Source organism: Salvelinus alpinus, chromosome 4 (genome assembly GCF_045679555.1).
Source record: "Salvelinus alpinus chromosome 4, SLU_Salpinus.1, whole genome shotgun sequence".
Taxonomy (NCBI): Eukaryota; Metazoa; Chordata; class Actinopteri; order Salmoniformes; family Salmonidae; genus Salvelinus; species Salvelinus alpinus.
The window spans coordinates 74,362,628-74,377,078 of record NC_092089.1 but is presented as its reverse complement, the minus strand read 5'-3'; the positions used below and the strand labels follow the sequence as shown (position 1 = coordinate 74,377,078).

Sequence of the window (14,451 nt, the reverse complement as noted above, 5' to 3'; positions counted from 1 at the left end):
CATGAAAATATCCAAATCAAGTGTCATTAGTAACCCTTTGAGATAATCAATCATCATTGTTTTACATTTTCATGTAAAAGTAGGTGAAAGTGTGTTTTATGGTCAGTCACAATTGTGACCGGTGGGATAATGTTATGTATACTGAATTAACATATTTCTCCTATGCAGTCATCAAAATTCTTATATATCCCAGCCCAGTTATCAACACATTTAAAACTCTGTCACTGGCAGTCCCCAATATCGCCACTAGAATGCCCCATCACATTCTAGTGTGACTATTGTACGTATCAAAAACCTTTATACAACACCGATATGAATACTGAGAGCAAAGACAAAAAAACAACCATCAACATATTTCAACATTGTTACTTTATTGTAACATATATTGTAACATTGTTACTTTAGTGCAATATTCATTGTAACATTGTCATTGTGACATTTTAGTGCAACATTCACTAACAATTGTATAGCAGTCGTGATTCATTCACATTGAACATAAAGGTAACATTTAGGATAGAGGTAGCCTGTATAATATGCATTCAAGTAGAGGCCTACACAGAACAAAATAATATATATATATACATAAAAAGCATCACTGCACATTGAGTGCTTATATATATATATATATATATATATATATATCATAGAGGTAGGCTTCAGAACCAAGTGCACGATTAGTTTGTGCATCACTATTTTGAACTACGATCAGTCAGACCTGTCATAAAGTATGTCTTGAATCAATTGACCTTTTTTCCCAAAAACATTTGTCATTTTGATTGTCTTTTTCATCTACTTTTCTTTTCTTCCTGGAGTCTGTTGTACTGCTTCTCCTCATCCTTTATCGACTTTTCTATTTTTCAGCCATTTTTCATTCACTCTTATCTCCTTTTCTACTGTCCATGGTATATCTTGAAGTACTCAATGTACAGTGGCGCTTCGCATTTCTCATATGCATAGGTAGTGCGTTTGTCACAATGACGACATCTCTGGAACCGGTGCATCATGTTGATTGGCCAGTGAGAAGCTTTGTCATATCTTGCCTGATCTTTAACAGTAGCAGCCAGTAAAGATCTCCTTCCGTGGCTCAGTGGTTTCGTGCCAAACTTTTGCATATTTGGGCTGTATACTATGTGGTTTGGAATCACATCGGTGGCAGGCCTCTTCGATCATTTGAACACTCAATCTTTATTTTTGACCACTTGCAGCTTTTCCCTTGGCTCTTCTGGCTGACCTCCCGGTCAGGTAGAGGCCCTTGGCTCTTCATTATCAACAATGGGTGGGGGTAGGTCATCATCACTGATAACGTTGTTCCTGTCATGATCTGTTTGCATAGGATCAGCATATGCATTCAATGGCAAATGGCCTGTCCATAGTCCATATCTGACCCATCGCTATCACAATCACTGAGGACAGCATATTTCTCATTATGAGGGATAACTGCAATGTTTGCATGCCTTGTCTGGGCAGTCACCTAGATCCAACATATCCAGAACTTGACTCAAAGTGAAACTAAAAGAAAGAACAGAGTAGAAAGTTAGGTAGAACAAGAACTATGTATGTGTATACCTAGATGCACTGTTATCCCACCGGACACTATTGTTGCCGTCAACATGTTTACACATTCTATGACCACACTGAACAAAGTTGAATAATTGCAAATCCATATATCAATACTAGACACCTTAAAGATGATGTGTACCAAAAATCCTTGTCCCATCTTTATGTTAACATACTTTACTAACCTTTTGTTTGGGAGCTTTGATGCAGCCATCGTCTTCTCATGGTGCAACCAGGAAGTAAACAGCTCTGGTCATGTGACAATTTACACTAAACATGTGACACTGCACATATTTCTTTGTAACCCTTTATTATTTCAATACTTGCTGGGAATGCATTGATACATCATTCAATAAAAATGTTTAGAGCCTTTATAACTGAAAACGTTTTTTACGGTCGCTATTGTGACTGATGGGATTAAATAGGTTAAATTAATACAGTGAGTCAAGCAGCGATGCAATGTACACTATGATATGAACGTAAATTGGACGTGTTTACGTAAAAGTAGAAAGCGACCAGTTTCGAGGGTCGTCACTAGTTATCCCAGCCTATTTCTACAATTACGCTTCTTAAATTTGAATGTTAAACCTAACCTTAACCACACCACTGCTAACCCTAACGTTAAATCAAGACCAAAAGGCTAAAGTTTTGTTTTCACGAATTTTTACGATATAGACTATTTTGACTTTGTGGCTGTGGTAGCTAGTGGAAACCGTTTCCGAGTAGACAACAGCAGAGCAACCAGCTGCACAGACGGACATGAACTCAAAACAGCAGGCAACACGTCTGCAAAACATGCTTGTGTGAAGTCGCTTACCGTACACTTTGCACCATAATATCCAATAATAAGTGTGTAATTTGGAAAAAGCTTATTCAAAATGTGGATAACTCCAGAGGAGGTGTTGCTTGCCAATGCTCTGTGGGTGAGCGAAAGGGCGAACCCCTTCTTCATTCTCCAGAGGAGAAAGGGCCATGGCAAAGGAGGGGGCATCACTGGTAACTATACAATAATATTATTTGGTTTACAATTGCTCTCATATTTCTGAAAAATGTAATTTGTGTTGGCTAATGTAATGAGGGCTTTAGCTAACGTTAGCTAGAAAGCTTGGTTTGTTAGCAAGGTAGCTAGCGCGCAGGCTAGCTGTTGACGTGTAAAGTGGAGCTGGCTCTCCAAGTTAGTGCGTTGTTTTTTCTTCGTCTGCAGCTAACTAACTAACATCGTTGATAGGTTTTATTTGCTGGAAGTATGTGCATTTTCTCACATGCACCACTAAACAGTACACACAGCTAGTTAATAATAGCTAGTAAACTATGTCAGCCTAACCAACCCAATAGTGTTTGATTGCGGACCGCAATTCGTTCTTGCATATAGCTATTTCTGCATTTTAGGAACGCCCCCTCCAGCATACAGTTAGTTCCTTCATGAACGACCCCCATCACCCGAACATCCCATTGGTTCCTGCATGAACGAAAACCTGCTCTCGCTGTCATCAACAGAACTGCCGTAAAACAGTGCACCGACCAGCAGGGGGGCGAAGGTCACTGTCTACCTGCGTCGCTCCCTCTAGTTCCTCTGGTACAGAGCAGGCGGGGGCAACACTGCTAGCCAACCGTGTGAGCACAAGGTGTCGCTCGCGCCTATTGTGTATCGGAGTCCCCAAGGACAAGCTAGCTAACGTTAGTCCTTCACTCCCACCTGCTAAAGGACACTGTCAACTGTTGTCGCCCTCGACTATTCTTTTTCTGTGGTTTTTATCGCCGGTTGGCATCCAACGTTATGGTACCTACTGTACCAACCGTTATGGCAGTCAAGCAAATCATTCCGCAAAGAGTCGTTTACAATCTAGTCCTGTGGTGGTCACAGCCGGAGCTCGTTTCAAATGTATCAATAAATCTTATTTGAATGCCTAGCAATCAACACATGTACTCTCTAGGCCCTAGAGAGTCTAGGGTATGTGGGACATCCCACCTGGCCAACATCAAGTGAGATTGCAGAGCGCCAAATTCAAATACAGAAATACTCATTATAAAAATTCAGAAAACAAAACATATTTTACATAGGTTTAAAGATTAACTTGTGAATCCAACCACGGTGTCAGATTTAAAAAATGCTTTACGGCGAAAGCATACTTTACGATTATTTGAGAACATAGCCCAGCAGACAAATCATTACAAACAGTAACCAGCCAAGTAGAAGAGTTACACAAGTCAGAAAGAGATAAAATTAATAACTTACCTTTGATGATCTTTATATGGTTGCACTCAGAAGACATTCATTTACTCAATAAATGTTCCTTTTGTTCGATAAAGTCTCTCTTTATATCCAAAAACCTCAGTTTTGTTTGCGCGTTTTCTTCAGTAATCCACAGGCTCAAACGCAGTCACAACAGGCAGACAAAAAATCCAAATTGTATCCGTAAAGTTCACAGAAACATGTCAAACGATGTTTATATTCAAACCTCAGGTTGTTTTTAGCCTAAATAATCGATCATATTTCAACCGGACAATAACGTCGTCAATGTAAAAGGTAAACAAGAAAGGCACTCTCTCCGTCGTGCGCATGAAAAAGCTCTGTGACACTGCAAGGTCCACTCATTCAGACTGGTCTTACTCCCTAATTTTTCAGAATACAAGCCTGAAACAATTTCTAAAGACTGTTGACATCTAGTGGAAGGCATAAGAACTGCACTTTGAGTCCTAAGTCAATGGATACTGTAATGGCATTGAATAGAAAACTACAAAAAACCCAAAAAATCCTACTTCCTGAATGGATTTTTCTCAGGTTTTCACCTGCCAAATCAGTTCTGTTATACTCACAGACACTATTTTAACAGTTTTGGAAACTTTAGAGTGTTTTCTATCCAATCCTAACAGGTATATGCATATCATATCTTCTGGGCCCGAGTAGCAGGCAGTTTTATATGGGCATGCTTTTCATCCAAAATTCCGAATGCTGCCCCCTACCCTAGAGAAGTTAAAGCAGTGGTTCTCAACTGATTTTGCTTGGGGACCCACATTTGACAATGACAATTGAGTCGCGACGCAATATTATGGACTGTCGATAATTCCATTTTGTAATGTTGTTTTGCTGCTGCCTTATTGGGCAGGCTTCACTTGCAAAATCACGGTCTACTCTTATGGTATTAAAGTCATTACACAGCCATATTAACTGAGAAAACATTTATTATGAATTCAAGAATAAGCCATTTTAATTAGTAGACCTGTTCAGGAGTGGGGTGTAATACATTATCAGACTCAGAACATGATATCAAAACCAGTTCAATAATGTTAATGAACAGTAACACAACACTTTTTAAAATAGGAAAAACAGCAATCATTAGGAATTCTTAATTATCAATTACCATGTGAATAGTTTCACAACCTTAACGTTTTTTTAAAGGTTTACGTTTTTAACCAGTTTAATAAAATGTAATATGAATGTCAGTATTAATTAACAATAATACTTAACATAGTGAACAACAACTCATTAACCTGTTTATTTATTGTGTGTGTGGCCTATCAGTGGTAAAGCTGGGGGTGTTTCTTCATTTTGATAAGTTTATTGAAGCCTGGGGTGACGGTTGACAGGGCAACTGAGGTATTGCTGGCTGTCCAGTTTGTTTATGCTTTTAGTTTTCATCACGGCCATAGCAGAGAAGCCACTTTCACACAGATAAGTAGCATGATTCTGATTGCATGACAGGAGAGAGCAGGATATTTTCCCACTATGCTGCACCAGAACGGTGGCCGAGTCATTTCCGGGATGCGCACGCTCAGTCTGCGATCAAATGATAGCTCCACCAGCTGATCCTCTTCATTGCCTGGCAACGTGACGCTTCCCATCTCCACTCCAAAGGGGAGATTGGAATCCAGTCGTCTTGTCTCCTGTTCTCCTCCGGGAAGTAGTCGCAAAACTTTCCCTGCAGCTTGACAAGATGCTGTTTAATGTTTTTTTCAGTGTGTCGCCGTGCGCTTTGTTGCTCAGATTCTGAATCTTGAAATCAGCATTGGGAAACATGTCAATACTCCCGTGAGAAACATGATTTGCCCAAACGGTAAGCTTCATCTTGAAGGCATCCACTTTGTCCCTCTTTTCAAACCGACTTTGCATTGACACATGAGCGAATTCAGATGATCAAAAATATCTGCCAGGTAGGCAACCTGTGCGAGCCACTCCTCACAATCGAAATGTTCGGCCAGAGATTACTTGTTTTCTGAAAGAAATGCAGCAATCTCTGCTCGAAGCTCATAAAAGCGACCCAACACTTTACCCCTGGAAAGCCAGCGGATCTCTACACGATAAAGCACCTGCTGGTGTTCGCTCCCCATATCCCTGCAGAAGGCCTGGAAACACCTGCTTTTCGCGGAACTCTTTTTGATATAGTTGACACACTTGATCACATCCTGGAGAGTGACGTGGAGCTCAGGCACCATGTCCTTTGCTGCCAATGCCTCCCTGTGTAGGAATCAGTGGTTCCACGTCGCACTTGGTGCTCTCTCCAGGATCCGCTTTACTACCCCGGAGTGCTTTCCCGTCATGGCAGGTGCCCCATCAGTGGTCACACCGACGCACCCATCCCAGGCCAGTCCCAACGAGCTCAGGTGCATATCCATTGTGTTAAAGACCGCCTCTGCAGTGGTGGTGGTGGGCAAATCAGCACTAAAAGGAACTGCTCCTCGAAGTTATTATCCCACACGTGTCTGACATAGACCATTAGAATTGCATGGTTAGCCACATCTTTGGATTCATCAAGCTGCTGTGCGTAATGGCCATTTTCACTGATGCGCTCTGATGTCTGGCGCGTTATGTCCTCAGACATGTCCTTGATTCTCCTCCTCATGGTGTCATTGGATAGGGGTGTAGTTTTAAGTTTGTTGGCGGGTGACTCTCCCAAGATTTCAGTGCACATATCAATCGCAGCAGGGAGTATGAAATCCTCTGCATTGGTGTGGGCTTTTTTGCACTTAGCAATGCGCTGGGGTACAAGGTATGATGCGCGAAGTGCCTTTTCTTGTACCGTGCATACGTTCTTCAATGAGTCTTGTGAGGCCACCAGATATCGACATCTTCTTTTTAAAAAGTCAGCTGTCTTATCTTTGTGACTTGGATGCTTGGTGGACCCCTACAAATCAGCCAGGCTAGACAATCTGGACCCTCTCTTTCTAAAATTATCTGCCGAAATTGTTGCAACCCCTATTACTAGCCTGTTCAGCCTCTCTTTCGTATAGTCTGAGATTCCCATAGATTGGAAAGCAGCCGCGGTCATCCCCCTCTTCAAAGGGGGAGACACTCTAGACCCAAACTGCTACAGACCTATTGGCAGACAGCCTTGGTTTCTCAAATGATTGCCTCACTTGGTTCACCAACTACTTCTCCGATAGAGTTCAGTATGTCAAATTGGAGGGCCTGTTGTCCAGACCTCTGGCAGTCTCTTTGGGGGTGCCACAGGGTTCAATTCTCGGGCCGACACTCTTCTCTGTATACATCAATGATGCCGCTCTCGCTGCTAGTGATTCTTTGATCCACCTCTACTCAGACGACACCATTCTGTATACCTCTGGCCTTTCTTTGGACACTGTGTTAACTAACCTCCAGATGAGCTTCAATGCCATACAACTCTCCTTCCGTGGCCTCCAACTGCTCTTAAATGCAAGTAAAACTAAATGCATGCTCTTCAACCGTTTGCTGCCCGCACCTGCCCGCCCGTCCAGCATCACTACTCTGGACGATTCTGACTTAGAATATGTGGACAACTACAAATACCTAGGTGTCTGCTTAGACTGTAAACTCTCCTTCCAGACTCACATTAAATATCTCCAATCCAAAATTAAATCTAGAATCGGCTTCCTATTTTGCAACAAAGCATCCTTCACTCATGCTGCCAAACATACCCTCGTAAAACTGACCATCCTACCGATCCTCGACTTCGGCGATGTCATTTACAAAATAGCCTCCAACACTCTACTCAACAAATTGGATGCAGTCTATCACAGTGCCATCCGTTTTGTCACCAAAGCCCCATATACTACCCACCACTGCGACCTGTATGCTCTCGTTGGCTGGCCCTCGCTTCATACTCGTCGCCAAACCCACTGGCTCCAGGTCATCTACAAGTCTCTGCTAGGTAAAGCCCTGCCTTATCTCAGCTCACTGGTCACCATAGCAGCACCCACCCGTAGCACGCGTTCCAGCAGGTATATCTCACTGGTCACCCCCAAAGCCAATTCTTCCTTTGGTCGCCTCTCCTTCCAGTTCTCTGCTGCCAATGACTGGAACGATCTGCAAAAATCTCTGAAGCTGGAGACTCTTACCTCCCTCACTATCTTTAAGCACCAGCTGTCAGAGCAGTTCACAGATCACTGCACCTGTACATAGCTCATCTGTAAATAGCCCATCCAATCTATCTCATCACAATACTGTATTTATTTATCTTGCTCCTTTGCACCCCAGTATCTCTACTTGAACATTCATCTTCTGCACACCCTACCATTCCAGTGTTTAATTGCTATATTGTAATTACTTCGCCACCATGGCATATTTCTTGCCTTACCTTTCTTATCCTACCTCATTTGCACATGCTGTTTACAGATTTTTCTACTGTATTATTGATTGTATGTTTGTTTATTTCATGTGTAACTCTGTGTTGTTGTATGTGTCGAACTGCTTTGCTTTGTCTTGGCCAGGTCGCAGTTGCAAATGAGAACTTGTTCTCAACTAGCCTGCCTGGTTAAATAAAGGTGAAAAAAAAAAAAAGTTACAAATAAATTGGTGTCCAGATGCCTTTTCAGTTTGGAGAGTTTCATGCTCTCATTATCTAACAGCTTGTTGCATAGTACACACTGCTGTCTACACTCACCCTGCCTGTCTTCTATATATGTAAAACCATATTTGATGAAGCCGGGGTCGTATTTTCTCCTTGACAGGGGCTGTGTTGTCTGCCTTTTTGTTGACATTGGAAGCAGCAGTAGATGAAGAGGGAGATGCACCTTTTAAAAATGTGTCCATGATGTTACTCTGGCAGCTAGGGCTGGGCGGTATACCGTATTTTATGACATACCGGTATTGATGCAGGGACCGGTTTGGGTTTTTACTTTACCTTCTATAACGGTATTTGAATGTTTGGTTTGTTAAATGTGATACGCTATTGGTAATGTCAATTTTTATAGTTTACTTCGCTACTTGAGTCATCTCTCTCCGCTCTTTCTCGCCATGCCACTTTCCACACAGACCTAGCCACGCCCCCTGTCACTCAAGGAGCGCATTTGTTGTACCTCAACCATGAGACACTTGCGTTCAGTCTGCATGGTCAATGCAGCACATGCAAAAATGTTGATGACAACAATACTGTTTTCACTTTGCTTCTTAATTTAAATCCACTAGTGTTCTATAATGACACTATTATTTTGTGTTTCATCAGCAAACAGCTAGTTTTTATTTTCTTAGCAAGTTGCCCTAAATCTTGTGAGACGCTAATGCTAAATCTAGCTAATAAATGTACTGAGTAAGAGCAAACGTAGCTAGCTAATACAGCCTGATAATATCAGTGATGCTGTAGACCTGAATTTGTTTTGGTTGAAGTGAAATTGAACAGTATAAAACAATCAGACTGGAGAAAGACTCATTGAAATCACTTAAAATGTATGTGTTGCCACCCTAGGATCACTCACTACTCATAAAGGAAATGTAGAACTTTTATTATTCAAAACTAAAAATACCATCATACTGTCCAAAAATACTGTGATATAATATTTTGGTCATATCGCCCAGCCCTACTGACAGCTAGCCGACATGAGTTAAATGACAGCTAACTATCCACATGTGCAATACCTGAGGAGACATCTGCATAGTTAGCAATCAAGATACAGTGGGGAGAACAAGTATTTGATACACTGCCGATTTTGCAGGTTTTCCTACTTACAAAGCATGTAGAGGTCTGTAATTTTTATCATAGGTACACTTCAACTATGAGAGACGGAATCTAAAACAAAAATCCAGAAAATCACATTGTATGATTTTTAAGTAATTAATTTGCATTTTATTGCATGACATAAGTATTTGATACATCAGAAAAGCAGAACTTAATATTTGGTACAGAAACCTTTGTTTGCAATTACAGAGATCATACGTTTCCTGTAGGTCTTGACTAGGTTTGCACACACTGCAGCAGGGATTTTGGCCCACTCCTCCCTACAGATCTTCTCCAGATCCTTCAGGTTTCGGGGCTGTCGCTGGGCAATACGGACTTTCAGCTCCCTCCAAAGATTTTCTATTGGGTTCAGGTCTGGAGACTGGCTAGGCCACTCCAGGACCTTGAGATGCTTCTTACGGAGCCACTCCTTAGTTGCCATGGCTGTGTGCTTCGTGTCGTTGTCATGCTGGAAGACCCAGCCACGACCCATCTTCAATGCTCTTACTGAGGGAAGGAGGTTGTTGGCCAAGATCTCGCGATACATGGCCCCATCCATCCTCCCCTCAATACGGTGCAGTCGTCCTGTCCCCTTTGCAGAAAAGCATCCCCAAAGAATGATGTTTCCACCTCCATGCTTCACGGTTGGGATGGTGTTCTTGGGGTTGTACTCATACTTCTTCTTCCTCCAAACACGGCGAGTGGAGTTAGACCAAAAAGCTCTATTTTTGTCTCATCAGACCACATGACCTTCTCCCATTCCTCCTCTGGATCATCCAGATGGTCATTGGCAAACTTCAGACAGGCCTGGACATGCACTGGCTTAAGCAGGGGGACCTTGCGTGCGCTACAGGATTTTAATCCATGACGGCGTAGTGTGTTACTAATGGTTTTCTTTGAGACTGTGGTCCCAGCTCTCTTCAGGTCATTGACCAGGTCCTGCCGTGTAGTTCTGGGCTGATCCCTCACCTTCCTCATGATCATTGATGCCCCACGAGGTGAAATCTTGCATGGAGCCCCAGACCGAGGGTGATTGACCGTCATCTTGAACTTCTTCCATTTTCTAATAATTGCGCCAACAGTTGTTTCATTCTCACCAAGCTGCTTGCCTATTGTCCTGTAGCCCATCCCAGCCTTGTGCAGGTCTACAATTTTATCCCTGATGTCCTTACACAGCTCTCTGGTCTTGGCCATTGTGGAGAGGTTGGAATCTGTTTGATTGTGTGTGGACAGGTGTCTTTTATACAGGTAACGAGTTCAAACAGGTGCAGTTAATACAGGTAATGAGTGGAGAACAGGAGGGCTTCTTAAAGAAAAACGAACAGGTCTGTGAGAGCCGGAATTCTTACTGGTTGGTAGGTGATCAAATACTTATGTCATGCAATAAAATGCAAATTAATTATTTAAAAATCATACAATGTGATTTTCTGGATTTTTGTTTTAGATTCCGTCTCTCACAGTTGAAGTGTACCTATGATAAAAATTACAGACCTCTACATGCTTTGTAAGTAGGAAAACCTGCAAAATCGGCAGTGTATCAAATACTTGTTCTCCCCACTGTATATGTCAGAAGATGATGGGGGGGGGGGGAGAACGTTATTGTATTGGTCAGTGAGTGTGTGCAGCGCGAAAACCCTCCAAGTCCGAACGTAGCTAGCCATTTCACCACTGCCGACGCGCTGCACATGTAAAGTCAGCAACAATAAGCGGTGCGGCGCACGCACGCCTGTGTGTAGCGGTAACATTGTGAAATTCAGCAACAATATGCAGTGAGGCCGTATCCTTTCAAAATTAAAGGTTTGGTGTGGCGGTTACCTTAAAATTTATTTATTTATTTTTTATATAGCACAAGTCCCACGTCCTCTTAAAATCCTCCCGTGTTGGGGTCGCGACCCCCCCCCCCCTCCAGTTGAGAATCCCTGGTTTAAAGCACATTTTTACAAGCCTCAGTCATAAATGACCACTCCAATAAGCCCCCTATGGTGAACGACGTGAATGGAAGGCCCATAGAATCATGACTCTTTCGAGTTTTCAGTTCATTGTTTGCCGGTAGGGGGTCCCTTGTGCTCTTGGCATTACTGATTCAAATGAACGAAATTAGTCAAAATATTTGTTCTTTTGACTGAACGAGTTGAATAGATCAGAGTCAGTAAAAAGAGCTGAACTTCCCGTCACTAGCTTCTGCAGATGCAATAATGCCCAAATGCAGGAACTCCCCGAATTGCGAACCGCAATTGCACCCTTCTCAACCAACCTGAAACCTGAGACATCTTGGCATAGTTCTGTTATAATCTCCACCCGGCACAGCCAGAAGAGGACTGGCCACCCCTCATAGCCTGGTTCCTCTCTAGGTTTCTTCCTAGGTTTTGGCCTTTCTAGGGAGTTTTTCCTAGCCACCGTGCTTCTACACCTGCATTGCTTGCTGTTTGGGGTTTTAGGCTGGGTTTCTGTACAGCACTTCGAGATATTAGCTGATGTACGAAGGGCTATATAAAATAAACTTGATTTGATTTGAGTCTAGCTAGCCCTGTCATATGACCAAAACAATGGAAGTTGGATTAGCCTCCCATATTGAATTTGGATGCTATCATAAAACACCAGATATAGGTATCTCCAGTTATTCTAGTAACTAAGGGAATAACAATGTCATGTAATAAAAAATAAAAAAAACAATTTCGTATTAAAGAGCTCTTTAGAAACTTTAGGTTAGGTAGCTATCTACTTCAACAGTTATGATTTAATCAGATTAATTACTAAATTAGACCAAATCACTCCCATCTGAAAGACTACCCAGACGTCGTCAAGTCTAATTTTAAAGAGCCGAAGAACAAGCCGATTGGCATGTGTTTCTTTCTGTTTCTCATTATAAATTCAGTTTTGGAGGTGCGTTTCCTGACCGATTCCGCATTTGGTTGATAATGTTTATCCCCCATGAGACACTGTAGATGTGGAAGCCTATTTCACTTCCTCCAAATCCTCAGAATGAATCTAAGATAATTCGATAAATCTGTAATTAATTGTTATGTTTTTGCCGAGAATGTTTTATATCTAAGATGTTTGGTGCAGTATTTCTCAAGTAAAAAAAATGTGAGATGTTATGTAAACAAAGTCGGGGTGCTGTGCATGTCTGTTGCTTTCTATGCTATTTGATAGAGAGCAACCACTGCAGCTGTTCACACCATGTTAGTGGGCAAATGTACATCGTCAAATCGAAACCCAAATCAAAACTCACTTTTAGATGAGACTGACTTTATGACCAAAATTATCCTATTTACACTTTGTATTCAATTTTGACACTAGAATAACTGTTTCTGACTTAAGCCGATGCCACATGGGCCGTTTTCAAAGGGATGTGTTGCTTTTTAAAGGCAGTCGCTCTTTAAAGTTACTCTTTCATTCACAAGAGTTTGACATTTCCCTTTGATGTAGATATTCTTCCCTGTCCCTGTCTGTATTAGCCACAGCGTCACTGCCGCTGTTTTGCTGAACAGTTCTAGGAACATAAGTCTTATACAAGCCTACAGTACACCAGTCACATGAAGACCGTAAAATGTAGGCTATGAAATAGTAAGTCATGTAGAAATGCGTGAGGTGTATGTGTGCGTGTGTGTGGTGTGTGTGCTTGCACACACGTGAGTTTGAATGTCTGGCTTTGGGCCAGCAGGCGTCGGACTTCCTCAAGCTTAACAAACAGATGTCAGTTCAGATCATAGCCAAATAACCTTTGTTTACCCAGCTTAAAAGTCATCCATGTAAAGTAAGGACTCCTCCAGCCAGCAATACAATATTTTGGATGATTGACCCTGTAGTCACCTATTGGGATTTCTGATTGACCTGTAGTCCCCTTTTGGGATTCCTGTAGGCCTATTATCTCAACTAGTCAGTTGAAACATTATAGTGAGATACTGCATTAGTATGAGTAGCCTAGCGGTTAAGAGCATTGGGCCAGTAACCCGAAGGTCGCTGGTTCAAATCTCGAGATGACTTGATAAAAAATCTGTCTGTGCCCTTGAGCAAAGGCACTTAGCCCTAATTGCTACTGTAAGTTGTTCTGGATATTGGATAAGAGCATCTGCTAAATGACTCAAATGTAAATCGTGTTGTAAGGGCCATACATCGAATAGTAGCCTGACTTGTTGTGCTGCTTTTCTTCAGGCTTGTTGGTGGGCACCATGGATGTTGTCCTGGACTCCAGCGCCAGAGTGGCTCCCTATAGGATCCTGCACCAGACAGGGGACTCGATCTTCTGCAGCATCGCATGTGGTGGGTGCAAAACCATGCCATGACACCTCTGAATATTCTGGGACAGACAAACTTTCTTTGAAGCTAGCCTATTTAATTAAAACTGAATAAAAGCGCTAGGCATATATAAATGTGATCCATTATCATCAGGTGTTAAGAGACCTCTCCTTGATCTGCAATGTTCTAGGTTTATCCCATAGATATTACAACCAGTAGATAGTGATAGCTCTGACGTCATCCACATATTCCTATGGAAAACTCCCGATGGAGCATGAAGCCGGAAGTATTTCAATTTGAAGCGCGCCATGTTTCTGGATGGGGCTGGATGGCACCAAAAACGCTAAGGATCATGTTGAAAGTGGCCGAAACTAGCAAAGGATCATGGTCGAAGTAGTCGTTTTCATCCTGCCTGAGAGAGTCAACCTTAATGTCTATGGCATGAGGGCGCGAGCCTCCTCGTAGCCTGCGAGCATCCTCGTAGCCTGCCGGCCTGTGATTGGTCTGTGTCAGCACGTGGTCCTGTGTGACGACAAATGTAGTAGTTAGAATGGATTACTATTTAATTAAATATCTCAATTCGTAGCAAACTTTAAAATAATTCACAGTGGAGATCAAATTTCTGTTGACCAAAGTTTTGGGGGGGCCGTTCTGGTATCGTAATTTACGTAGGTTTTCTAGGAAAGACCAGGGCTTTTGGCACCGCTAGTTCCAGAGCTTGTGACTGAGCTGTACCGGAGCGAGAGAG

At 42.3% G+C, this 14,451-nt stretch overlaps 1 protein-coding gene and 1 long non-coding RNA gene across 6 annotated transcripts in view; one reads left to right on the top strand and one right to left on the bottom strand.

The window, feature by feature from the left end:
* Window positions 1-351: 351 nt before the first annotated feature.
* On the bottom strand, window positions 352-1,869 carry LOC139574433 (uncharacterized). The gene is made up of 2 exons (XR_011674771.1): window positions 1,743-1,869; window positions 352-1,509 (listed from the first exon to the last, which is right to left on the bottom strand). It is a non-coding gene; the product is annotated as an uncharacterized lncRNA (long non-coding RNA).
* Window positions 1,870-2,095: 226 nt separating this feature from the next.
* Window positions 2,096-14,451, top strand: part of LOC139574430 (TBC1 domain family member 9B-like) — a 60,240-nt gene continuing 47,884 nt past the window's right edge. For 3 of the 5 annotated variants that reach the window (XM_071398990.1, XM_071398988.1, XM_071398987.1), the window contains exons 1-2: window positions 2,096-2,553; window positions 13,620-13,727. In XM_071398990.1, the coding sequence (XP_071255091.1) occupies window positions 2,530-2,553; window positions 13,620-13,727 (132 nt within the window). In that variant the 5' untranslated portion in view covers window positions 2,096-2,529. The remainder of the gene's footprint in view (window positions 2,554-13,619; window positions 13,728-14,451) is intronic. The other 2 variants (XM_071398991.1, XM_071398989.1) reach the window with 1 other exon arrangement.